General features: G+C 30.8%; 3 protein-coding genes and 1 long non-coding RNA gene across 19 annotated transcripts in view; 2 read left to right on the top strand and 2 right to left on the bottom strand.

The window, feature by feature from the left end:
- Lmpt (four and a half LIM domains protein limpet) overlaps positions 1-14,715 on the top strand; it is a 146,388-nt gene extending 131,673 nt beyond the window's left edge. For all 16 annotated transcript variants that reach the window (XM_076413213.1, XM_076413214.1, XM_076413201.1 and 13 more), the window contains 3 exons: positions 12,303-12,472; positions 12,624-12,827; positions 13,731-14,715. In XM_076413213.1, coding sequence (XP_076269328.1) covers positions 12,303-12,472; positions 12,624-12,827; positions 13,731-13,871 — 515 coding nt within the window. In that variant the 3' untranslated portion in view covers positions 13,872-14,715. The remainder of the gene's footprint in view (positions 1-12,302; positions 12,473-12,623; positions 12,828-13,730) is intronic.
- Positions 14,716-16,791: 2,076 nt separating this feature from the next.
- Positions 16,792-18,326, bottom strand: LOC143201971 (eukaryotic translation initiation factor 4E-1A). Its single transcript, XM_076413226.1, has 6 exons — positions 18,228-18,326; positions 17,894-18,011; positions 17,571-17,743; positions 17,337-17,514; positions 17,142-17,229; positions 16,792-17,083 (listed from the first exon to the last, which is right to left on the bottom strand). The coding sequence occupies exons 2-6, from the start codon at positions 17,918-17,920 to the stop codon at positions 16,920-16,922; spliced, it is 630 nt and encodes a 209-aa protein (XP_076269341.1). The 5' UTR covers positions 17,921-18,011; positions 18,228-18,326; the 3' UTR covers positions 16,792-16,919.
- A 472-nt stretch (positions 18,327-18,798) lies between these two features.
- On the bottom strand, positions 18,799-19,992 carry LOC143201972 (uncharacterized). The gene is made up of 3 exons (XM_076413227.1): positions 19,865-19,992; positions 19,418-19,788; positions 18,799-19,358 (listed from the first exon to the last, which is right to left on the bottom strand). Exons 2-3 carry the CDS (start codon positions 19,710-19,712, stop codon positions 19,054-19,056), a joined length of 600 nt encoding a protein of 199 aa, XP_076269342.1. The 5' UTR covers positions 19,713-19,788; positions 19,865-19,992; the 3' UTR covers positions 18,799-19,053.
- A 4,923-nt stretch (positions 19,993-24,915) lies between these two features.
- LOC143201977 (uncharacterized) lies at positions 24,916-26,856 on the top strand. The gene is made up of 3 exons (XR_013007058.1): positions 24,916-25,235; positions 25,292-25,414; positions 26,753-26,856. It is a non-coding gene; the product is annotated as an uncharacterized LOC143201977 (long non-coding RNA).
- Positions 26,857-27,456: the final 600 nt, after the last annotated feature.

Raw genomic sequence — 27,456 nt, 5'->3', positions numbered from 1 at the left:
TCACGGCGGCTAACTGTACACGTAGAAAGGTTATGCATACACCAGAATTATGTCATTTGGGAAGTATTTTAAAATTCAAGGATGTAAAACGAGAAAGACGGAGAGAGAGGGGAAAAAAAGCGAGATATTTACCTCGTTCGACAGGTCTGCGCATTACCAAACGGTGTAAAGTCAAACGTGAGCCGCCATCGATGAATCAAAATGTGTGTCTGACGATCGACTACCCAAAATGGCAACAATTTCTGTTTCCAATTGAGTAACAACGTGGTCAGCTTGTTACCATTTTCGTATTCGATATTGTGACGACCTTACATTTTATTCGATATGATTGCAGCAGGAGCGTTATGTAGACCTTAATGTGTGACAATGTGCGTGATATTAATCGGGTTTTCAAAATATAAACTTATAAAGAAAGTTTATATCTATCGCATAAGGACGGTGAATTCATTTTAATTTTTATTGGAAATTCAAGACTCCATAATAAATATTGGGCAATATAACATTAAACAGAATCAATTCATGATACCCAAATGACTGGATCAACTCTTTGGAGAACAACTATACAGCGCGTAAAATAAAGATTATATTTAAGAAAACAATAATAAAGAGTTAAACATCTTAAATGAACAAAAATAGAGATCAAAATAAATGATATAACAACTACTTACTCAATAAATGGCAAAATAAATAATACAGATAATCGTGCGAGATCTTGATGTTCGAGGTGGTCGGGTGATAATACTGGCAACATAACAAAACGTACCTGAGCAACCAATTTTCAATGACAAGGGTGAAATTAAAATATAATTGAAATATTACGTAGATAGATACTTCTATTGTCAGGTAATTGAAATATAACGGTACTGGCAGTTATAATAGTATCATCAAAAATCTCAATAATCGTCTTACAGTGGTAGGCAATAAAATAATAGAGTAACCAGGATGGTTAGCAATAATCTTAATCCATAGTAGTAAATAATTGACGGACTATCATTATAAAACAAACAATAACATACACACGATACGAAGGGAAAATTACGCACGACCTACCAGCTTATACCCTAACACCAGCAATAATGGACGTGCAATGAGATCAAAGGAAATAGACGCACAAGATTCTGCCATTACAGTTAGTCGTATTCGCTAGGGTAAGGCTAACTTGTTCAGTATATAAATAAGTAAATATGTAAATGTGTAATTCAATTTCTAATTCCGACTATGATGAACATGCAATGCGTACAAGGGAAAAAGCCAGAGGCAAACACGCTAGATACGCTGTCACCAAAAGCCGACAAGAACCACATTTGGGGACGTTTATGTATGCTTCAGATAGTCAAAAAACCACATAGGATGGATGTATAGTCAACAAACAACATATAATGAATAATAACGATAATAGCGATGATTAATATTAATGATAAACTGTGCTTGAATGAAGTATGACATATGCATACGGTACGAAAGGAAAGTAACGCACGACGTACCAGCTTATGTCCTAAAACCAATAATAATGGACGTGCAATGAGATCAAAGGAAGTAGACGCACAAGATTCTGCCATTACAGTTAGTAGTATTGGCTAGGGTAAGGCTAACTTGTTTAATATATAAATAAGTAAATATGTAAATATGTAATTCAATTCCTAATTCCGACTATGATGAACATGCAATGCGTACAAGGGAAAAAGCCAAAGGCAAACACGCTAGATACGCTGTCACCAAGAGCCGACAAGAACCACATTTGATGGCGTTTATGTATACTTCAGATAGTCAAAAAACCACATAGGATGGATAATAACGATAATAGCGATAATTGATATCAATGAAGTATGACATATGAGGCAAGGCTTATATCCTAACACTAACAATAATGGCGTGTAAGAAATTAAGGGAAGTCCGTTGTCACTAATGTTAGTAGGTCTCGCTAAGATTGAGTTAAAATCTCAAAATAAATAAACAAATGAACAGTACTGTTACTAGTGCACTCACCTCTCCAGCTCCAGCTTTGATGGACGTGCAGTGCGTACAAGGAACCACCAAGAGCCAGCAGAAACCACTTTCGGTGGTATTTATGTATACTTCAAGTTATCCATAGATCATAACTACGCATCAGTAACTTTTATGTTACTTTCTGGATTATAAAATAGTTATAATTTATAATTACAGTTGCAACCATAAAACTATTATCTTTGATTTCCCATAATCTAAAAATTATGGAGAATATACGATGATTCGAAGAAATATTAAAATAGAGTAGAATACAATATATAACGATGGATGAATAAATAAATAAATAAATAAGTAGAACATAATGAATAGAGAATAATAAGTATAAAATAATAAATGGAGAATTATAACAACATAAAACATAGAAGAGAAAAAAAGAGAAAACTGGAATACTCTGCGAGCAAACTCATCATTTGATGAAACTCAGCTTGGACAGCACAAAACACAATAAAATAAACTAAGTACGAAGTAATGGACTTTTATGAAGTTCTAACATCCTTAGTACGTGATCCCCCAAGAAAAATCAACAATGTTCAATTAAAGAGTCCAATATATCGAACTACGAGATGGAATTCTAAGTATCATAGACATCGGGAAGGATTTATGGTTTCCTTGAATGATACATGTCTCTGTCTGTGTTTTAGAAAAAAAAATATCGAAAAAATATAAACAAATAAAACTCGCTTTTACTGTACCGACAAAAATACAGCGGGAAGTTATTCAAGAACCTAGTACTCTTTTACGATATTTGTAAATATACAATATCAAAGAAGATTATTTGCAACAATATAAATTGTATTCTGCAAAACCATAACAAAATTAACTGAGATTGTTTAACCACAAATCTACTGTTGTGGCTTGGAAATAATGCGAAGCAATAATATAATAAGAATACTTATCGATGTCGGGATATCCCCAACTATAACAGTGCATACAATTTGTTTTTATAATCTTAGAAGTTCGTATCAAGTTTTAAATCGTTCTGAAACTCAGCTCTGTAACGCTATTTTCTAACAAAAAATATATTATATTGCTTTTTGAAGACGGTGAACGCAGTGGACACACAAAAGAAGTTGTTACCGACGAAAACTTTTAAAAAATCCACAAAATGATATTTGAATGATCATAAATTGAAATTGAATGAACTAGCAGACACTCTAAAGATATCAACTGAACGTGTACATCATATCATTAACAAATATTTGGGTATGAGAAAGCTCTCTGCAAAGTGGGTGCCGCGCGAGCTCACTTTTAACCAAAAACACCGGCGAGTTGATGATTCGGAGCAGTGTTTGAAGATGATCAAACGTAATAAACCCGAGTTTTTGCGTCGATATGTGACAATGGATGAAACATGGCTCCATCATTTCACTCCGAAGTCTAATCGACAATCATCCGAGTGGACTGCACACGATGAACCCGCTCCAAAGCGTGGGAAAACGCAATAGTCGGCTGGCATTTAAAGAAAAAAAAAGTGCTGCTTCACCAAGACAATGTACCGTGTCACAAGTCAGTGAAAACGATGGCAAAAATCCATGAATTAGGTTTCGAATTACTTCCTCATCCACCGTATTCTCCAGATCTGCCTCCCAGCGACTATGTCCTGTTCTCAGATGTCAAAATAATGCTTGCTGGTAAGAAATGTTCGTCGAATGAAGAGGTGATCGCCGAAACTGAGACCTATTTTGAAGCAAAAGACAAATCGTACTACAAATGGTATCGAAAAGTTGGAGGGTCGCTATAATCAGTGTATCACCCTTAATGGGAATTATGTTGAATAAGAAAAACTAATTTTGCCAAAAAAATGTTTTTTTGTATGGTAGGCCGGGGACTTTTCAATTGACCTGTTAAACATTAACGTTTTATAAAATATTTTAATAACGAAAATTGTGATGATTGTTCTTAGATAAGAAAGGACCGTTATACTATTAAAATACAGAAAATATCTGTAACAATATCATTAAATAGTTTTTTTTTATATAATTGACTCTAAATAAATTTAACACAATAATGATGCTGACGAAAAGTATTTATGAATGTAACAAAAAGCAAGATTATTAAAAAATCATTTTGTTAGATAATTTACTCAATGTTGACTTAATACTGTTCTATTATTTGTGCAGTGGGGTTATTAAATTACTTCTAATCTCAGTAACAAAATTTGAAACGTTTTGACAATAAAAATAAAATCTGCAGCATAAAATCAAATCCTAGTATTTACCAGCTAATATAGAGTCGACTATATTAAAATATTACAACATATTCATAATCTGTCGATATTACAACGTATTGCAATATACGAAGATATGAACTAAATTATAATTGTTAATCAATTTATTATTGAATTGTAATTTGTAGAATAATATACATTTTTAAATTTATGTTAGATAGTTGACTGTATTAAAAATATATCAAAATATTGTGATATTGTAAATTAGAAAATTGACTCTATATGACGCATGACACTTTAAAGTATTAACTATATATTTATATAATATAATTTTAATATTTATAATGTGATTCACAAAAATTTTGTATGAATGTGACGAAATCAGGAATGAATCATGAAAAGATTTGCAATAAATTACATATGAAAATCTAATTTCGATTCAGAAAAAAAAAGCTAATAAAATTGGTTGATATATGAGATAAATGACTCTAGACGTACTCTATAATACACATAACACGTTTATTACGATATACAGATATTAATTATTTATATCTTTTAGATAATTTACAGTATATCGAAATGATATCATTTTATTATTTGTATAATGATGCTGATGTATGAAGATGATGATATGACAATGATGCTGAAGTCTGTTTGTAAAGTGTGATTAAATTCGTATTTTAGATAGTTTACTCTCTATTGAAACATTATTTATGAGCATTTCTTAAGCTATTTACTTAACTGCATACTAAAAATATAATATAACATCGATGATAATCACGCAATATAATCTGTTTTATTATTTGGATAATGATTATTCATTATGTATACGATATCTAATTTTGATTCACAAAAAAAAACTATATGAAAATATTTAAATTGGTAGTATACTTTGTTTTGACTCTATATAACGTATATGGCAGTATATCAATTATGTTAGCTAGATAATGTTTATTTTAACGAGAAATATGTTCATTATGCTCTATATAGTTCAAATTAGTTTCGTTCAAACCCACTAAAAGAATTAAGCCGAAATTCCGACGATATCAAATATAATTTGCCCGAAATTTCGCAACATTTTCAGAAATTTCGAACCTCCGCAAGCCCAATTAAGCCAAATTGAAACCGGATTGAATAATGTGGAAAATAAACATTGCGTCATCAGAAGGGATCCTCTAAGCTCCTAAACGGTGCTGATAAAAAAAGATCAATTTTATAATTACTTGCGGCAGCAGCAGCAGCATCTTTCGCGTAGGTAGTCGGTCGCTCGCCGCACTTAACATTTTAAATCACAAAATCCGTGATCCATCCTCGACGCGCTCTCTCTCTCTCTCTCTTTTTCTCGCACACTCTCTCTACCGCTGATCCCTCCAGTTGAACCGGTGACTCACTCAAGAACGGTGTCTCTCCACTCCGTTCCTCCGAAACCGCCACGGCGTGCGACCATTGAACAAGTCTTCGCGAAAGAGTGTGTCCGGTAACGCGGCGTAGTTCATCGTGTCTCCCGTCGTCGTACGTGAATGAGTGCGATATCGTCGTTCCGTCAAATCCCGTTTGAGTACGAATCGATCCAGAATGACGAGCGTGCTGAGTGATCAGTTCAAACGCCTGAATCTGCAGACGAAGACCGTGGGCGCGGAACGGATCAAGAAGGCCAAGGAACGGAACGAGGATGTGGCGATACTGTCGCTGGATCTGCCCGGCGACAATAAAGGTTTCAAGTGTTGCCTGGGCAAGGACTGTTTGTTCGGTGATGCCTCCAGCTTGCCGTTAGGTGGGTGACGTACATAACGTCTGTTTTCTCGTAAATTTTGTAATTGAGACAAATAATATAGAAAAAAAAAGTATTTTTAAACGATTTTTATGATGTTATACTAAAAATACAGCACAGTAAAGATTATTTTAATAAAATAAAATTTTGTAATAAAAAAAATCTTTTTATTATTTGTATAATGATTGTTAATTGTTAATTGATTGTTTATTAATAATATGTCACTGTATTAAAAAAATTATTATATAGGAAGTTATATTATTAAAATATAAACCTTATTAAATATAATTATGTACGACACATGTTTATGTGTGTGTAATATTAAGCATACAATATCAATGAAAATATCAAAATTATATTTCATATACCAGTAAAAATAATAATTAATTTAAATTTACTAAATAAACTGACCACTTTATTATGGTATCATTTCATTATACGTACAGTGAAGTTAAAGTATGATTAAACTTATGACAGTACATATATGAAAAATTCGTATGTTAGATAGTTGACTCTATATTATAAATACGATATAACATCAAAGAAAGTAACAAAATAACACTTCGTATACTAGTAAAAACTAATTAATATTTGGATACTTAACTGACTCTATATAGTTATGATATAATTGCACTATGTGTACAGTGAGTTTGAAGTATGATTAAAAATATGCCACTATATTATATATAACAAATTATATTAGAGAGTTGTTGTGTAATGTTAAATAACTAACTCTATATTAAAATATATGACATTAATTATATATGGAAAATTCAACACTTCATATAGTAGAAAAATGATAATTATTTAATATTTAGTCAGTTAACTGGCTCTATATTGTTTTATCACTTCATTATGTGTACAATGCGGTGAAGTGCTATTAAAGATATGACACTATATCATATATAAAAATGCTTGTTAGACTGTTGACTCTATATTAAAAAGATTGTGGATGCCAATAAGAAAACAACATTTTTTATAATAGTGAAAATGATAATTAATTAATCAGTGTTATATAACTGGCTCTATATTGATATATTATCGTTTTATTATTTATATAATGCGGTTAGACTGTAATTAAAAACATGACCCTATGTTATATATGAAAAAATTATGTTAGATAGTGGATTCATGTTAAAAATATGATACAACTCATGATGATAGTAAAAAACACTATTTCATATAATAGCAAAGATGATAATTGAGTAATATTAGCTAGATAACGACTCTATATTATTATAATATCATGTTATTATTTGGTGATATACTTAACGATAACAGCTTTATGTCTAACTTGTCACTTCTGTTTTCACGTACATATATGGTACTTGAGACAAATAATGCAAAAAAACATGTTTTTAAAACGGTTTCTATGGAAGAAAACTGTTAAATGTTAGATATTTGACTCTATATGAAAATTAAAACACATATATCGCAATATATGTACCATATGAGATATCACTCTTAAGATATAGCAAATATTTACTAAGCAATTAACGTTATACTAAAAATAAAACACAGTATGGATGATTTTAACGAAATAAAAAATATGTTTATTATTTGTATAATGACGTTGGAGCGTGATTAAAAAGCCAGAATTCTTTTTATAACAATAAACAAGCATATTTCAATTGTTAATTGATTGTATATTAATAATCTGACACTATATTAAAGTATTTACTATATAAGAAATTGCGTTATTAAAATACCAATCTTATTAAATAATTCTGTAGGACAAATGTTTATGTATTTTTAATATTAACTTGATACAACATCAATGGAAATGTGAAAAAATGATAATTATTTAATATTTATTAAATAATTGACTCTATATTAAAAATATGATATAACATCAAAGAAAATAATAAAGTAATACTTCAATACCAGTAAAAATGATAATTAATTAATATTTCATTAGTTAACTGACTTGGATATTTGTTAAATAACTAACTCTATATTGATATAATATCATTTCATTATTTGTATAATAAGGTTGAAATATATTTAACTATATGACATTATATCATATATGAAAACTTCTTGTTAGATAGTTGACTATATTAAAAATAATAGTTATAACGATGATTAATTAATATTTATTAGATAACTGACCCTATATTGATATATCATATCAATATATCATACCTATATCACTTCGTTATTTGTACAGTGAGATTAGAGTGTGATTAAGCAAATGTCGCTATGTTATATATAAAAAATTATGTTAGATAGTTGACTCTATATTAGTAATATAATACAACATCTATGATAATAACAGAAGAGCATTTTTTATAATAGTAAAAATGATAATTTATTAATATTTGTTAGAAAACTGACTCTATATTGATATAGTATCATTTCATTACTTGTACAGTGTGGTTAGAGTTAGATAGAGATGACTCTGTTAAAAATATGATATAACATTGATTATTATAAAAAACAGTATTTCATATAATAGTAAAGATGATAATTGATTTTTATGAATTTCATTTTTTTTAACAATTTATTTTTGTTATTGATAATTCTATAGTAACAAAATTAATAATATGAATTTATATTAATAACATTAACTAAATTACAGTTCTTATCCTAAATAAAACGTATTTACTAAAAATTGATAATTTTAAACAACTAGATAATTATAAAACCTGATATCATAATATGGAAATTGCATTACACAATAATCAATATGGACTTGGAAACTTGATTTTGTTATATATATATATTTTTTATTGAATGAATTTATTGAATATAATTTTAAAATATATAAAAATCTTATAGAAAAGCATATTAGTTAAATAGTGATATTTATTATATAAATGACTCTATATAAAAATATCACACTAGATATTTATTACCTATATATAAGTACAATACTCATTATAACTTATCTTCTGTTTTGACTAAAGTAAGTTATTTTGGTTGCATTCTATTGACTCTAAGTTAGTGATATAATAATTAATTTATTATATCAGTTTAACTATGTAATATCAAATATCTCTTTTAGTAGTACATTTTCGCAGGCATTCTTATTTATATCAATATAAAAGTTCGTATCGATTTATGACAATGTGGTTGTCATGGTAGAATAACTGTTGCATGGTGTAATAAAATATACGGACCCCCTACAACCCCACAATTATTCATAAATATCCAGAATTATTCGGTAGTTTCGTATGAGGCCTAGTAAAAGAGTCGTAAATCCAACAATCCTTGACAATACCCTTCTGTTTAATTGCTTTTTATTTGACATAAACATATTTGGTAAAAGAAAGCAATCATCTCGGCCATGAGACTGTTTACACCGTAATAAAACAAACGAATCGTAAACATGATTTATATATATCGTCAAGTGTTAAGTCATTTCGACACATTTTATCCATAAAAAACAAGCGATCTCGGTTTCTGAGAGTGATTCATCCATGTTCTCCAATTAAAATAACTTCGACTTTATCTGAGACGTACCGAACTGCCATCAATTAACGAGGGATATAATTGGTCGCGAGATATTCGAAAATTTTATTCGATTTTTTTCACATATAATTCAGTGGTTTCGGGGAAATTATCGTAAATCAATGTTTTGTTTCATTTCTTTATATCAAGACACTATTGTGGAGAACATCATTCAATAATTCTTCCCCCAAACTCATTCCAACGCTCAAATAATGTTTCAATTCTTTATTTGTAAAACATAATATGTGTAAACATAATTTGATAATTGTCTTCTATTTTGGCTCTGAGCACTGAAATGGTAGTGTCTTAAGTGACTTAATCTGGAGACATATCTGGACAGTATGATGGTAAACAGTCAGAGCTAGTGTAGTTAATCTGTTTTATTTGTGATATATTTTTTTTAATTTCTACACTTAATGAATATGTAACAGGTCAATTGAAAAGTCCCCGGCCTGACACATAGATGGCGCTAGTAGAATTAAATCCATATGTTTTTTAGTTAGCCCTAATCCTCAAAAGATGCGCGTATCAGTTTGACAGCTTCCGGATCTTTAGTTTGTGAATTATAGCATGTTGAGTGAAGCAACTTTTGTTATTGTGAAAAAAATGGATAAAAAGGAATTTCGCATGTTGATAAAATATTGCCTTTTGAAGGGAAAAATACAGTTGAAGCAAAAACTTGGCTTGATACCGAGCCCCAGGAAAATCAACCATCAAGGATTGGTATGCTAAGTTTAGACATGGTGAAATCAACACCGAAGACGGTGAAAGCAGTAGATGCCCAAAAGAGGCTGTTACAAATAGCAGACACTCTAAAGATATCAACTGAACGTGTACATCATATCATTCACGAATATTTGGGTACGAGACAGCTCTGTGCAAAGGGGGTGTCGCGCGAGCTCACCAAAAACAAGGACGAGTTCATGATTGGGAGCAGTGTTTGAAGATCAATCCAATCCGAAGTCCAATCGACAGTCATCTAAGTGGACTGAAGACGATGAACCCGCTCCAAAGCGTGGAAAAACGCAACAGTCGGCTGACAAGATTATGGCGTCTGTATTTTGGGATGCACATGGAATAATTTTCATTGACTACCTTGACAAAGGAAGGACCATCAACAGCGACTATTACATAGGGTTATTGGACCGTTTGAAGGACGAAATCGCCGAAAAACGGCCGCATTTGAAGAAAAAGAATGTGCTGCTTCACCAGGACAATGCACCGTGTCACAAGTCAGTGAAAACGATGGCAAGAATGGATGAATTGGCTTCGAATTGCTTTCTCATCCACCGTATTCTCTAGATCTGGCCCCCAGCGACTATTTCCTGTTCTCATATCTCAAAAGAATGCCCATTGGGAAGAAATTTTCGTCGAATAAAGAGGTGATCGCAGAAATTGAGGACTATTTTGAAGCAAATAACAAATCGTACTACAAAAATGGTATCGAAAAGTTGGAGGGTCGCTATAGTTAGTGATTATCAAATGATAGCCCTTGAAGGGAATTATGTTGAATAATTTTGCTACTAATTTTGCTAATTTAACTAACTAATTTTGCCAAAAAAATGTGTTTTACTATGGTAGGCCGGGGACCTGTTATAGTTGCATGTAAAGTTTGCTACTGATTTGTGAGTAACTGTTTGTACAACCGTTTTGGACAAAAATGCAAGAAGTAGGGTACTTGTCCATACGTGGGTAACAGATTGCTACAAAATACTCTTTATAGCAACCTCATCAAGAAATCCTATTGATTTTGATTAAAATTTAACACCCAATACTTTCTTAACGTTATTTGTACCACCCACTGTCAAGGTTATATATTACGACTGATCTAAACTGTTCCGAAAATCTCTGAAATGATTAAAAATTTGAACATATTGTACTTTACGAAATATAAGTTTAATTGATTTAATCGTTAATTAAACTCTACATTAGAAATACGATATATTTAATTATTTGTGGTATATAATCTATACAAAATATTTTATTATTTAAAAATATGATTATTGTTACAATAATGAACACAATGACGAAACTATGACAATAATAACATTTTATTTACATAATAAATAAAAATAACATATTTTTGTTATAATAGATTAGTGTAATATAAAAAAACATATTATATTAATTCCTGTGGCATACATATCTTAATATAATGAACTGTGATGCCTATTTTATAAATAAAACTCGACTAAATAAGACAATGAGCTCGAAATGCGGTTACTTATATATTTTTATATAGTTTAGACCAACCCATGCTTCATAATAATAAACTACCATAAGAAATGATTATGCTAACAGATATATAGTTCCCAAAACACTGATGGCGTCATAGTAATTACTTATATAGCTGAACCCACAATGAACTAACTATAAATTTGCAATCTATTTTCATTCCAAATTCGGTTGTAATAAAAAAATACTTGATTTTGCCATATTATATACTAGAAATATGCTATTAAATATAAGCCAAGTCTAATTAATATTAATTAATTTCTGTATTAATGTAGAACGATATTAAAGTGGCTCTAGATAATTAATTACTAAATAATAACGTATTTCAATTAAACATAATATTAATAAAAAACGTTGATATCAAGTTCACACTAATATCTGTACTTATTTCATTAAAATATCATAGTGTTAAAAAGTATTTTATTATTTAAATTTATCTTTATATTTTTAACTTTTTTTCGTATAAGAAAATATAGGTTATATCATGCATATTCTATCATACATCCTTTAAAAATAATATTTAGACTGTCTTAGATTTATATTTTACTTGTTTCTTTTAAAGATTGTAGTCGTTTTTATAAGTCGTTTGTTATTAGCTTTTTAAAAAATGTCATTATTAATTTAAATAATTTTGTAATGACCTGTCTAATATATTTCATATATTTTTAGGAACGAAGAAAATGGAATACAAAACTAGGCAGTGGCACGAAAAATGTTTCTGCTGTTGCGTGTGCAAAGTTCCTATCGGCACACAGAGTTTCATCCCTAGGGAACAAGAAATTTATTGCGCCAAATGTTACGAAGACAAATACGCTACTAGATGTATCAAATGTAATAAGGTGAGAATTTGTACCCTATTTCGAATTCAGAATAGTTTCTTTCAAGAGGTATACAACCAGCCGAGCGATCAAGATGTTAATGCTTGATTATTAAAATGTCATGGAATTTTGACGCATATAAATTGAATTCTAAGGAATCTAATTTTTCTAGGTTATAACCAGCGGAGGCGTCACTTACAAGAACGAACCATGGCATCGTGAATGCTTCACATGTACAAATTGCCAAAAGAGCCTTGCCGGTGAACGTTTCACCAGTCGTGATGAAAAACCGTACTGTGCGGAATGTTTCGGTGAACTATTCGCCAAACGTTGTTTCGCGTGCAACAGGCCAATCACTGGAATTGGTGGTACCAAAGTGAGTACAGTTTGCCTTATTATTCGTTTCAGCAGTTCATTATATCAATATTATTCATTTTACCGATTTATTTAATGAAAATTAACTAATTTCCAGCCAAAATATTAGTTTTGGTATAATTCTTTTTGTCATTTGTCAAAATTACTTCAAATGTCACAAGTCTTCTTATTTACTGCCTACGAATTTAATATTCCTTTTGAAATGCTTTACTTATATAATTTTTGTATATTTACTTATCAAAAACATTGCTAATAAACATGTTTGTTATGAATTGAAGTAAATTTACGAAAATCAATGAAAAATTAAAATAAACAGGTTATATAGTGGGGTGTCGGGCACCACGGAAAAATATCGATATTTTTAAAACAATTAAAGTACCTTTAAAATTGGTTTAAGTTAACCTTTAAAGTTTATTAAAATGATTAATATAGGTATTTTTCGGCATCCCTATTATATACTACCCCTGGTTTTATCATTTTATCATCACTTTTATTTAAAGTGTTTTCTGTTATTTCTAAGTAGTTCAAATACATTTTAGAAAATTCTTCAAATTTAAGTTCAAATATTGGTTATATTGTGTATCTTATTCTTTCCTTATTATTTTTGCTGGTGAAAATGTTTTTCCAGCCAAAATAAATGCATTTCCTCAATAATAGATACTTTAATGAATAAAATATGTCAGTCTTAGTCTTCCTTCTTCAAGAATATGAAGAATATCAATAATTTTAAAATTTGATTACCGTTTTTGAAAATATTTTTGGATTGATTAGTAGAATTAAAAAATATAGGTAGAGTAATATATATTTAATGAAATATAAATAATAATTAAATAAATTAGATGGTGGAAAAAATTACAACCTAGTTCACATAAATAGAATTTTATTTATAACTTTTTTGTTCCAGTTCATTTCCTTCGAAGACCGTCATTGGCACAATGACTGCTTCTTCTGCGCTAGTTGCCGTACAAGTTTAGTTGGCCGAGGATTCATCACAGATCAAGACGACATCATCTGTCCCGAATGTGCTAAACAGAAACTGATGTAAACGTTAAATTAATAGGAGCCGCAGATAGTCGATTTTATTTTAAAGCTGTAGAATGAACGACAAGGTTGCCACTTTCTAAATCGATACATACATACAAATATTCCAAACAATCAGTCAACCGCCGTGTAGAAAAAAATACCCGTAATAAAAGAGACTCTCGACACGCACACATTATACCACACAACTCATCATCGGAATGGCTTTAAAAAATCACAACATAGTAAAGCTCCCATTAAATCATTTTTATATTGAATAAGAATGTAATACAACAAACTGCTATATTTATTAATACACCCTGATACATATTATCATATATAAATAATTGTTCAATCGAAATATTAATATATATATGAAAAAAAATATATTTTAAGATAATATTTTATTACCATTATTCTCAAAAAAAAATCAATCAAAAATATATTTTAATATAGTTTTTAATTTCGCTTTAAGATTATTAAAAATCGCTGTAGATAAACCGACTCACCAAAATATGAGATTTTCAACAGACAGGCTATGTCCGATGTATCGAAAGCTCTGTTTAGGTGAAGAGGTTACATGTAGATATATAGAACTTGTATAGAGCTTGTATACCGTTATTTGAGATAAAGGGCAATTTGGTGCTACATAGATTTTTTTATTAATTGAATTTATTGTTTAGAAACTTACTTGTTATTATTATTAACAACTAAAACTGTTATTACACTGTAACTTTCAAATTTTATTAACAATTTGGAATGTTCAATATGCTTTCCTGACTTAAAATTGACACAAGTACAGGGCTTCGCTTCTAGGGATATTGTTATATTTTATTCCATAATAAACTTTTTGTCAAATAGTGTTTTCATTTGTTGTGTCATTTTTCCTACCCACCTACCTATTTTCTATCGCGTTAAATACAGCAAAGTTACTTAATTAACAAAACAATTGAACATATGTTTTTTATTCTCTAGCTTAATCCATTAAAAATATATATGAAGAAAATGGCACTGTGATTTTCATTAATGTATTGCAATTATTCTTAATTTCACTTTCACTTGCTGTTTCAATGAAAGAACTGACCCTTCTAATGACACAGTGATATAGTATTTTTTTTCATACAACCTCCTACATTTCTTATCATTGAAATAAATTATATTTGATTTCAAAAAATATCATAAATAACAGGTCAATTAAAATATCCCCCACATAGATGGCGCTACTAAAATTAAGTCCATATGCTTTTTAATTAGCCCTAACCCTCAAAAGATCCGTGTATAAATTTGACATCCGTCCGATCATTAGCTTGTGAATTATAGCATTATGAGTCAAGTAACTTTTGTTGTGAAAAAAAATTGATAAAAAGGAATTTCGCGTGTTGATAAAATATTGCTTTTTGAAGAGAAAAATTATAGTTTTTCGGACACTGCCTCAGGAAAATCAACAATCAATCACACCGAAGACGATGAACACAGTGGGTGCCCAAAAGAGGTTGTTACCGACAAAAACATTTAAAAAATCCACAATATGGTTTTGAATGGCCGTTAATGGAAATTGAATGAAATAGCAAACATTGAATGACACGCTAAAGATATCAACTGTACGTGTACACCATATCATTCACGAATATTTGAGTATGAGAAAGCTCTGTGCAAAGTGGATGCCGCGCGAGCTCACTTTTGACCAAAAGCAACGACGAGTTGATGATTCGGAGCACTGTTTGAAGATGATCCAGTGTAATAAACCCGAGTTTTTGCGTCGATATGTGACAATGGATGAAACATGACTCCGTCATTTCACTCCGAAGTCCAATCAACAGTCATCCTAGTGGACTGCATACGATGAATCCGCTTCAAAGCGTTGGAAAACGCAACAGTCGGATGGCAACAGCGATTATTACAAAGTGTTATTGGACCGATTGTGTAGAATCGATTTGGTGAAGGTGTTTGGGCAATTAAAACACTGGATTCAACTGAGTCTCTCTCTATTTATTTCGACAAACATACCGGCCAAAGCCCCAACACAGAATGAATCAGGATGGCGGGATCTTCATCATGTCCGGATGGCATTAGTACGAGCATGCGCCGTATAGCTTATTATAATTTACAGGAAACTACTAATCGGCTATGCAACCATATATACATCGTCAGAGGACGTCAACTGTAGGCGCACCCACCCAATTATTTACATATCCAACATAATATACTCTCCTAGCTTTGAACTAACAAATACAGAATAATTCTAATTTATTTTGTGTTCTGCCTTTTTAAGTGAATTATAGGTTTTCTGTGACACAAATGTAATACTCATGATGCTTAAAATAAATTGTCAGTTTCTTTTGACTTTTCTAATCCATAGCACACTAAAAGTTTATTTATAGAAATTTAATGTTACTAGACCGTTAATATTTACTTCAAATTATAATGCTGCTTATTTCAATTTTTCTTAATTATATACATTTTGTTAAGTCACACTTATGTTTTTTTTGGCTTTAAACTAAAACGCATACAGAAAAATTCTAAATTATGTTGGGGTTTCTGTTTTTTGTGAAATTAATTCTTACACGTTTCCTATTGCAGAAATATAATAAACATAATGCTCAAAATCAATTGCCACTGAAAGTTTATTTGTATAAACTTAATGTGACTGTACTGTTTAAATTTCATTCTAAATATAATGTTTCTTTGTTGGTCATTGAATATATAATTTACTTTTATCCAAATAAGGATAGTTAATAAGATCACTTATTATTTCATTCATACAAATAACTAGTTTCAATTCATACCGATACTGGAAATATTCTTGGTACAATTATCAACACCAGAATCACAACACAACCAGGACCCTTTCGACAAACATACATCACAACAAAATTCCAAAAATGTTATTTAAAAAAATTATTTAATTCTATTTTAATTGCAGGTGTAAAATTAATAACAGAAAGTAACAAAATCTTTTATAATTAAATAAATATTAATATAGGCATACACCCAGGTATGCCAATTTTAATAATACAGTTATATCAAAATTTTCGTAAAGGCTAACAATCCAATATATATGTAACTCTTAACATTAAACGTTATAAGAGTATCTAGAACTAGAGCCAGTCTTATCCATGGTGTCTTTATGGATCTCATAACCGATAGTAACGCGAGGTGGGATATGAAGGCGGTCTTTAAGTTTCTTTCCTATTTCCATTACAGCTGCACCTTTTGTAGCATCAGCAGTCCACACTCCTACAAAAATGCATATTGTTTAATATGTCCTAAATGACATTAGTTCTAGTTATTTTACCTATTTTATCTCCTTTGTAACGTATATTTACTACAGCTCCACAGATATCTTCAGAATTATCAAAAGCTTCACCAATTAGACACAATATCTAAAAAGAAACAACATTTACATTTTTGATAGGAAAGTTCAGTCACAAAATTTTTAATAAGCTATAACTTGAATATCAGAACACTATTTTCATTTAACAATACTTACAATGTCTAACCAGTATCTGTCCAGATCATTATTCCTTTGTTTCTTTTCTAAACTAATAAGCCATCTTCCACCTCTTTTGTTAGCATCATCTTCCCACATTGGCCTTATGCCTTTCTTGAACAACGAGTAATCTGTACCCTGCTTAAGATCACTAGCAGGTTTGATATGATTGTATAAACTAACAGAAAAAGAAAAGCTATAAGGTTATTTGACCGCTTTCAATAACTAATTTACCTCCAGAAATCTTCTATAGTCTCAAATGAAGCAATTTCTCGCTGATTTTTCTCCCAGGATTGGTTCCGATCGTTTTCATAATACCAAAGAGTCCAGCAATTTTGTAACGGGTGCTTTATTGAGTAATCCATTGAAATATTTTCATTATCATCCTTGTAATCGTTTTTATCGCTCTAAAAGAAAAACAAGATTCTAAATCAATATGGCTGTCAGTTTTCCTATTCATATGGTCTAATATATATAAACAAATCAATTTTTCTAAATAAAACCTTCACCGATTTTTGCCATAAAAAAATGATATAATAATAATATTGAAATCTTACCTCAATATCCAAAGAATTAGTAGACATCTTCACGAGAGGTACTGTTCCAAACGTCTAAGAAAAAATGATACTGTCATCAAAAATCGTCTTGCCACCAAAAATGGCAACAGTGCTATTTCTATAAAAAAAATTCCCTAGACATCATATATCATATATAGTTAAATCAGTAGTGAAATTAAACTTCATAGAGGCGATGTAAATAAATATACTTAAAATTATATAATTCATACAAATGAAATTATATGATATAAATTGCTATATAAAATAATCTAAAAACTATAAAACAAAATTTGTACATATCGTAATGAAAAAACCCAAAGAAAGATATACTTACAGTCATTATTCTAAATAAATTTTGCTTAATTTTTTTAAATATTTATTAGTATTTTGTTACTTAACTTCTAATGAAATATTAGTATTTATATGTTGCCATAGTAAATATAAAAAATAAATTGATGTATTATTGGTTGCATAAAAGAGTATAATAAACTTTCAATTTCTTACGAGGATTTTGATACGAAAATTTTGTCAAATGCTTTCGTGCAAATATTTTTTACGACTATCGACGCAGATTATGTAGAAAGTGCATCGATTGATTTGTGTCTCGAATAACTTGTAAAACTAACTCTTGTTTGTATTACTTGTTGATTACCTCTCAGACACAGTAGGAGAGAATCACAATTTAAAATAAATGAATTCCCAAATTTAATGGCTTTATACGAAGAAACCTCCGCTTCGAGTGTCAATAGGCAAATTTAAGAAATTCCTTTTAGTTGTTGGTGTGCTTTAAAATACGTTTTGTCTTAATAATAAATATGATATATTATTCATAATCTTATCAGGTTATAGATTAATTGCTTAGTAACCAATTGCCAAATTAAAATGATTCAAGTGAAACCAGTGAGAATATTTCAGTAAAATATATTACAATAAATACTATACATACAAATACATATATCAAAAATTGCCTAAAAGTTAATCTGACTCAACATATAAATCTTGAAAAAATTAAAAAATTATGCATTTTGGTTTAGTAACCTATACAAAGTAACGGAAAGATTAAGAGAGAAAGAGAAATATAACTGAGTATTATAGAGATTTAAAAATGTAACAGTAAGAATTACAAGCTTATAAAAAAATTAAAATTTTTTAATGAATTTTCAAATACTATTAAGGATCAATATATTGTCAATTCTTCTACTTAAATCTTTCCTACGAGCTTCTTCTAAAGCATGTTTCAGTCTTATTTGCCATAGATCCATATTGGGGAAATCTCTTTCGTGTTCAAATGTTAATATTTCCTGAACCATATCACTTATGTTGCCTCTATGTTGGCTTTCAAGCCTGTCAATATAACCTTCTGTGATTGACAAAGCTCTAGCAAACTCTTTCCATTTTGCGCCAATCTCTGATCTAATTACTGTATTAACTTTTTCTATTAAGCTTCTTGGTACTGATGGTAAAACTAAAAAAAAAAAATTACTAGAGCTCTTATAAGAATAATTCCATAAATCAAAAAAATACCTCTTGTTGAGTGTAATCTATTGTCAATAGGATGTTGTATAGTTTCTTGGGTTTTAAAATTGTTAGGTTTCACCAGACAGCGGATTTCATTTAATGTCGTTTCATTTTCAGGACATAAGAGATCTCTCTTTTCTAGTAGTCTGAAAAGGCCTCTGGCAGTATCTATACGGGAAAGAGTTCTTCTCGAATTTATTTTTAACCGGAAATGGTTTTTAAGCATTTCCAGTTGCGAACGTGTTATTTCGTTGCACAATTCTGTGCAAATTTTTGTGTATTCCGTTACACTCAACACCATGTTAGCACTCACAGTTTAAGCCACAGGCATAGAGTAATTTACTCTATAGTCCCAGGGTACTTAAATGATAACAAAACTACAGATCATAAATAATAATACATTAATTCGTTTTGTCAAAAATGACAGTCCTATTATTTTAATTATATACTTACATTTATTACAATTAATTAAAGAAACTCTTTACAACAAATTAATAAGTGCATTAACTACATAATATAAATAATAATAGCAACTAATTGATTGAAATTAGTGCAAACATTTACTAAAATAACTATTATTCTGAAAATTAAATTACTTTACAGTTTTCTGTATCGGCATAAAAATTAGGTACACGGGGTAGATCAATAGATGGCACGATACCATTTAGTTTGAAATTAAAACGTTTTTTTTAATGTCTTATTTTGATCTCCGTAATTTTTTATATAATCAATTAGGGTTTGTCTGACCTAGGCCTACAACTCAACGTGATGTGCGAACTCTGATTGTTTACAAAGAAGTGGATTTCTGGACTAACAAGTTACAGTCAATTTAAGAGTTAATACTGAAGACATCCTGTGTAGTTCTTTAAGCCTTTCATGTTTCCTATTTCGTTATTTGATACACAACACGGTAAAGTTTTGTGTACGCTACAAAGTGATGGCAGATCTTGAAAGGAGTTTTCTAATGTGAAACATGAAAAGTATTTTTAAATAAAACTTTGAAGCTTATAAATAAATTAGTTATGTGCATTTATTTTGGTTAGCATTATCTGTTGGTGGTAAGCTCAAACAACCTAACCTAAATTCTACATTTTTGATATTTCTCTACATAAAATAACAGATTTCTATTTATTCTAATTATTTTATATATTCCATTTTTCTTGTTTGTCATAAAACAGTTTTAAAAATTTAAAAACTTATGGTGATGCTGCTACGTTATATCCCAAGTGTCGGTTTTACTTTTAACTGTTTGGAGAATCAAAGAGAAAAGGAAAACATTATATTTCCATACTTACTGGACGAAAACCAAATAAAATGTAAAGAATTAAGAAAAACTTTGATTAATGCATATTGTATAAATTTTTCTTAATAAATGTGTTTTTATAGTGAAAAAATGATGGGGATACATGGAAACAACTAATATTTTAAATGTATTTCTTTCTTATATTTAATAAAAATGACATTTTAATATATGTGTTAATATGACTAATTTATATTTATGAAAATAAAGTCGCAGATACTCCTACATTATATTAATTAAATAAGGCTTTCTGATGCCAATTAGTGTAAAATTTATTCAATTATGAAAATGTGATAATATTTAAAAAAAAAACGAGTTAAAGACAACAGCCAAATCCTTTCATGTAGTCTATTGAAAATTATTTTGTACATACGTCATCTAATTTTTTAAGTCAGTATGTCGCAATGTTGCCGTATCAACTCTTGAGTTTTATTTCAGTTTGGCTATGACATGCAAGAAAATTCTAATCTAAATAAAATAATTAAACAAAAATACTGTTATCAAATATAATTTATTTTAACATTAGATTGAATTTAATGCATATATTATTGAATGACTTAAAGCTACAATTAAGTACACAGTTAGTAGTTTGTATTTTAAGCCTGTGTTTGACTATATTTATATTAAACTTTTCTATACCACCTATGAGTTAGAGTTCTTGGCGCGTTTGTAGTTGTATCCCCTGAAGGTCTATTCCACCTAATTAACAATTGTATACTTAAGTTATATAGTTTACATTCATTGGAGAGCATATTTACCATTCATGCTTAATTTTTGGGTCCTTAGGTACAGTGTTTCCTTGTAAAATCATTTTGATATTACTATATTTCTCCTTCGTTTATTCTGTTAATGCTTGTTTAAATCTTTCTTGATAAAACTGGATTTCACCACTGCATTCCCCTTAATGCACTTGCCATATCTGCTACAGTTTTTATTCTTTCTTTCCTGACACATTTTAAACAAATGCTCATGTATATTCTGAACAATTACACACAGATCTGTGCACATAAATCTTTTAGACAGTACAATAACATTTCCTACAGGTATCATATAACAGGTCAATTGAAAACTCCCCGGCCTGACACATGCGGGAAAAATTACAGTTGAAGCAGAAACTTGGCTTGATGCCGGGTTTCCGGATACTGCCGCTGGAAAATCAACAATCAAGGACTGGTATGCTAAGTTTAGAGGTGGTGAAATGAGCACCGAAGACGCCGGACGCAATGGACGCCCAAAAGAGGTTGTTACCGAAGAAAACATTTAAAAAATTCATAAAATGATTTTTTATGGCCGTAAATTGAAATTGAATGAAATAGCAGATACTCTATGTTCAAAATACTACCATAACAATTTAAACAATTCTGAACTGAACAGAAACATACAAAACATTCCTTCTCAATCGGTTCAACCATTTGAGATGAGTTTTGGCCTACCATAAACACATCTGTTATCAGTAAAACACATTAAAATTAGTTTTTTTATTCAACATAATTCCCTTCAAGGTTGCTACACTGACTATAGCGGCCCTCCAACTTTTCGATACCATTTTTGTAGTACGATTTGTCCTTTGCTTCAAAATAGGCCTCAGTTTCGACGATCACCTACTCATTCGACGAAAATTTCTGCCCAACGAGCCTTCTTTTGAGATTTGAGAACAGAAAATAGTCGCTGGGAACCAGATCTGGAAAATACGGTAAATGAGGAAGCAATTCGAAGCCCAATTCATAGATTTTTGCCATCATTTTCACTGACTTGTGACAGGGTGCATTGCCTTGGCGAAGCAGCATTTTATTTTTCTTCAAATACGGTCGTTTTTTTGCGATTTCGCCCTTCAAACGGTCCAATAACGTTATGTAATAGTCGCTGTTGAAGGTCTTTCATTTTTCCAGGTAGTCAATGAAAATTATTCCATGCGCATCCCAAAATACAGACATCATAACCTTGCCAGCCGACTGTTGCGTTTTCCCACGCTTTGGAGCGGGTTCATCGTAAGCAGTTCACTTGGATGACTGTCGACTGGACTTCGGAGTGAAATGATGGAGCCATGTTTCATCCATTGTCACATATCGACGGAAAAACTCGGGATTATTACGCTTGATCATATTCAAACACTGCTTCGAATTATCAACTCACAGTTGTTTTTGGTCAAAAGTGAGCTCGCGCGGCACCTACTTTTCACAGAACTTTCTCTGACCCAAATATTCGTGAATGATATGATGTACACGTTCGGTTGATATCTTTAGAGTGTCTGCTATTTCATTCAATTTCAATTTGCGATCATTCAAAATCATTTTGTTGATTTTTTAAATGTTTTCGGCGGTAACAACCTCTTTTGGGCGTCCACTGCGTTCACCGTCTTCGGTGCTCATTTCACCACGTCTAGACTTAGCATACCAATACTTGATGGTTTATTTTCCTGGGGCAGTGTCCGGAAACTCGGCATCAAGCCAAGTTTTTGCTTAAACTGGAATTTTCCTTTCAAAAAGCAATATTTTATCAACACGCGAAATTCCTTTTTATCCATTTTTTTCACAATAACAAAAGTTGCTTCACTCAAATTGCTATAATTCACAAACTAATGATCCGACAGCTGTCAGATTTATAGACGCATCTTTTGGAGGTTAAGGGTTAACTAAAAAATTCAAGTCCATATTAATGATATCGAAAAAGGAAACCAGAAAAACAACGAGCTATTTTAAATTAAAATTTTCTTAGAGGAATTTTTGTATTTTTGATCATAAATTATGCTGTCTGCTGAATTTAATTTGAATTAAAATGAATTTATGAAAAAATATTCGTGCGTTATTAACGTTATGATAGTTTTTCATTATATTCTTTGACGTCTTTAGTACGCACGTATTGTGTTTAATTCCCAAGGAACTCTAATAAATAATAACGGTTGTTCGTATTTCAGCGTTCGTTTTATTTGTTTCGGTGAAAAATTTGATTTAGATAGTTATTGTTTTTTTCTGGCTTCCCTTAAGTTAACTCAGGAACATATTTCTTCTTCTTGTTCACTAAATCTCGACACAGATGCGTGTGGGCAGGCACAGTTCTGACCTCGGACGACGGTCTTCATCCATGTTTTTTTCGGAAAGGTTCCTTGCCTCTTCTATTTAAAATATCGATTTCGCTAGTGAAATCTGTTAGGAAATCGTTCACTTTTCATTCGACTCGAGAATCTCCCAATCTACTAGGTTTTGTTCATATCAAAAACTAACAAAAAATTGAACCGACTTCGAAAAATAAATAAGGAACTCACTAAAAATTAAAAAATATAATCAAACTTAGATTTTTAGTACAGAAAAAAAAACGTTTTAAAATAATAATGTACATATTAGTCGTAGCAATAACTGAATACAAGTAAACAAAAATCTCGTTTAACTTATCTACTACATGTATTTTATATTCTACTATATATACACAATTTAGCTTAATACATACCTAAACCTATTTATCTAATTTCAATATTCTTTTAACTACTACCACTCTCTTTACTATCATTTTAAAGCCGGTACAAGCAACAAATTAGATTTGTTATGTTCGTAATTTAATTTTGTGTATGTGTCACAAAATTATATTATTATTTTTATATTGTTTAGACTCGGCACCGACTTCAAAGTTTTTTTTTGCTCTTTGTGATTCCACAAACTGCCCTATAGGCAATAAGTATTTCTTATGTCTATATTATATTTACATGGCATGTAGAAAATCACTTCATTAAGCGATCTTCTGTATAAAATATTATCTTAATTAATTAGTCTTATTCCAAAGTTTATTCTGAAGTCTGCAAATGTCCAGTAATCAGATCAGGTGGTGTTAAACGTTTTAGTTTACGCACTTCACTATCACGTCGCATATTTAGCTGATAGCGAGTACATTGGGATACACTCTTTCGAATAACTTCACACAAACACGTTGAATTACACTCGTTATAGGTTCTAGAGGAATATCGCGTTGTATCACTTTATTTGAAATATAGTACGGAGCATCAACAATGGCACGCAACACATAGATGGATTCCATATGACCAAATAGGCTTGAGTATAGACTCATACAGCAACACCTTGTTATCTAATGATAACTTGGATTTGCGCCCAATGAGCCAATACATTTGATATAATTTTAGTCCCATTTGTTTCCGTTTAGAGAGTATGTGCTTCTTCCAGGTTAGGCGTCGATCTAAGTGCATACCAAGATATTTAACTTGCTCTGCTTGGGGGAGTTGACGATGATTAATATTCACTGGTGGACATGTTCTTCTACGCAGGGTAAACGTTACATGAGTGGATTTTGTTTCATTGACTTTAATGCACCATGTATTCAAACAAAATTGTATTTGATCCAGGTGGGTTTGTAGGTTTTTTGACCGGATCTTCATGGGATGCCAAAATTGCTGTGTCGTCTGCGTATGTTGCCACAGTAGTTATTTTTGTGGTTGGCAGATCAGCCGTATACAGAAGATACAGTACTAGACCCAGTACACTACCTGGCGGAACTCCTGAATATATGGGATTTAATTGGGTATGTTCATCGCCTTGATTTACAATAAAATTTCTATCAGTGAGATACGATTTTAGTAACCGATAGTCCGGATGATGGAGAAGTTTCTTTAGTTTAACCTGCAAGCCCGTATGCCATACTTTATCAAAAGCCTGAGATATGTCTAGGAAAGCAGCCGAACAATATCTTTTGGCATTTAGGTCAGTGTTTATTTTGTGCACTTGTTCTATAGTTCCATGCTTATTGCGAAACCCAAACTGATGTTCTGGAATAATTTTTCTTTTTTCTATTATATAGTTTAGCTTCTTGATGTATAGTTTCTCGAAAACTTTCGAGATTATCGGTAATAAACTTATAGGCCGGTAGGACACATAGCATTAAATATAAATAGCTTCATACCCTTTTCTCATAGTTCTTTTAAAATTTTAGCAGTAATTAAGTCATAACCAGGAGATTTTTTAATATTAATTTCTGTCATTATTGTTTGCTTAACTTTTTTGACCGTTAATTTCTCGTGCGGTAAGTCCATTTGAAATGGCGAATCTAGAAAGCTAGTAATTTTATTTTCGTCATCTTTATGTAGCTGAGACTGGAAAGGTTTAAAAAATTTTTTTAACTGTTTTGAGAAAATGTCGGCCTTCTCTTTATTGCTTCTAGCCGAATTATGTTCGCTTGTTTTAATAGGTGGGTGATGCTGCTGGGGTCTCTTAAGCTTTCTTGTTGCTTTCCACGACGTATAGTCTGTAGCCTCAGTTGGTGTCAAGGTTCTTGATTGCCTTGATTTTGTTCATTTTCAATTAATTCTTTCAGCTCTTTTATTGCCCTATTAAATTTGCTTTTATTCTCTTCAGTCCTTTGCTGTTGCCAATTCCGTCGTAACTTTCTTTTTTCTGCTATCTTTTTCTGTATTGTACATGATATATGTGTATGTTTTCTTGGAAATGTTTCATTGTTAGGAGTTGCGGGGTATGCTGCCTCCTGTATATTTTCTGTAATGCTTATTGCTGCCATTTCTATGTCAATTTCAGTTTGTAACTGCAAGTTTGGAGAGATGTTTCGGTCTAAGTTTTCTTTGAATGAGGACCAGTTAGTTCTATTATTACACAGAGAAGGGGATTTATCTTTGATGGCAATTTTTGAAAAAAGTGTTACTATTATTGGTGAATGATCAGAGGACAGGTCAAAACCTGATTCTGCATGACACTTTTTTGTATCAATATTTTTTGTAATACAGAAATCTATAGTATCTGGCTTTTTATTTCTGTCTGAAGGTCAATATGTTGGTTCACCAGTAGATATATGTTGTAAATTATCTGTCTTTATTGCTTTTAGTAGTTCTCTACCTTTTGAGGTTATTATCTTGAACCCTACATTAAATGTTTTGCATTGTAATCTCCTCCGGCTATAAATCTATTACTTAGCGTACTGAAGAATTCTTGAAAGTGTTCTGCTTTGTTGTTATGTTTGGGTGGGCAATAAATCGCAGACATTGTTAATGGTCCATGGACTTCCTCTATGGTTATACTGGTGGCTTGCAGGTAGCCTTTGAGGAATTTTTCTTTTTCCAAAGATCCAAAATATAAACTTGAATTCACCGAAAAAAAAAACCGTCCTCATACGAAGCGAGTGATTTATATATTTAGAGGAGACATGGATATTTCGGTATGGGACCAATATACCCAACGGTCACTCATGGAAAAGTGATAACAAAAATAGTGTTATGACAACAAAAGTTGACAGAAAAAGGTAAATGTTAGGATAACAATTGATTAGATTATTTTAGACAGAACATTTTTTTATAATTCATTGCTGATATATTGTACTTCGTGCTGGAAACAGTAATGGTTAATAATAATTTTGACTTGATGAACTCGGTAAGATACACTGAAGAGGAAATTGAGAAATGATGGAATTGTCAACAAATTCGAGATTATTACAGCTTAATTATTCATTTGAATGAAATTTTCTGAATATAATCTGATTCACTGCTGTCAATTTCTGTAGCAGAGTGACGAGAATGGAAACAAGTAAAGGTGAGTATATAATTAATGTATGATAGCTGTAGGAAATGTTATTTTAGAGTGAAAAGCTTTATGTGCACAGATATGTGTGTAATTGTTCAGAACATATGAGCATTTGGTTAAAATGTTTCATGAGAGAAAGAATAGTAACTCTTTTGCAGATATGGCAGATACATTAAGGAGAATGCAGTGATTAAATCTATTTTTGTTAAGAAAGATGT

Source organism: Rhynchophorus ferrugineus, unplaced genomic scaffold (genome assembly GCF_030347505.1).
Source record: "Rhynchophorus ferrugineus isolate W39M unplaced genomic scaffold, kcgeb_rfMv2 rfM9, whole genome shotgun sequence".
Classification (NCBI taxonomy): Eukaryota; Metazoa; Arthropoda; class Insecta; order Coleoptera; family Curculionidae; genus Rhynchophorus; species Rhynchophorus ferrugineus.
This window is presented reverse-complemented; position numbering and strand designations above follow the sequence as displayed.

Excerpts from the sequence above, each read along its gene's own strand:
- LOC143201971 (XM_076413226.1), bottom strand. The coding sequence starts at position 17,920 with ATGTCTACTAATTCTTTGGATATTGAG. Across the intron at positions 17,515-17,570 it reads ACTATAGAAGATTTCTGGAG|TTTATACAATCATATCAAAC; the intron begins GTAAATTAGTTA and ends TTTTTCTGTTAG. Across the intron at positions 17,084-17,141 it reads TTACAAAGGAGATAAAATAG|GAGTGTGGACTGCTGATGCT; the intron begins GTAAAATAACTA and ends GCATTTTTGTAG.
- LOC143201972 (XM_076413227.1), bottom strand. The coding sequence starts at position 19,712 with ATGGTGTTGAGTGTAACGGAATACACAAAAATTTGCACAGAATTGTGC. Across the intron at positions 19,359-19,417 it reads TAGATTACACTCAACAAGAG|TTTTACCATCAGTACCAAGA; the intron begins GTATTTTTTTGA and ends TTTTTTTTTTAG.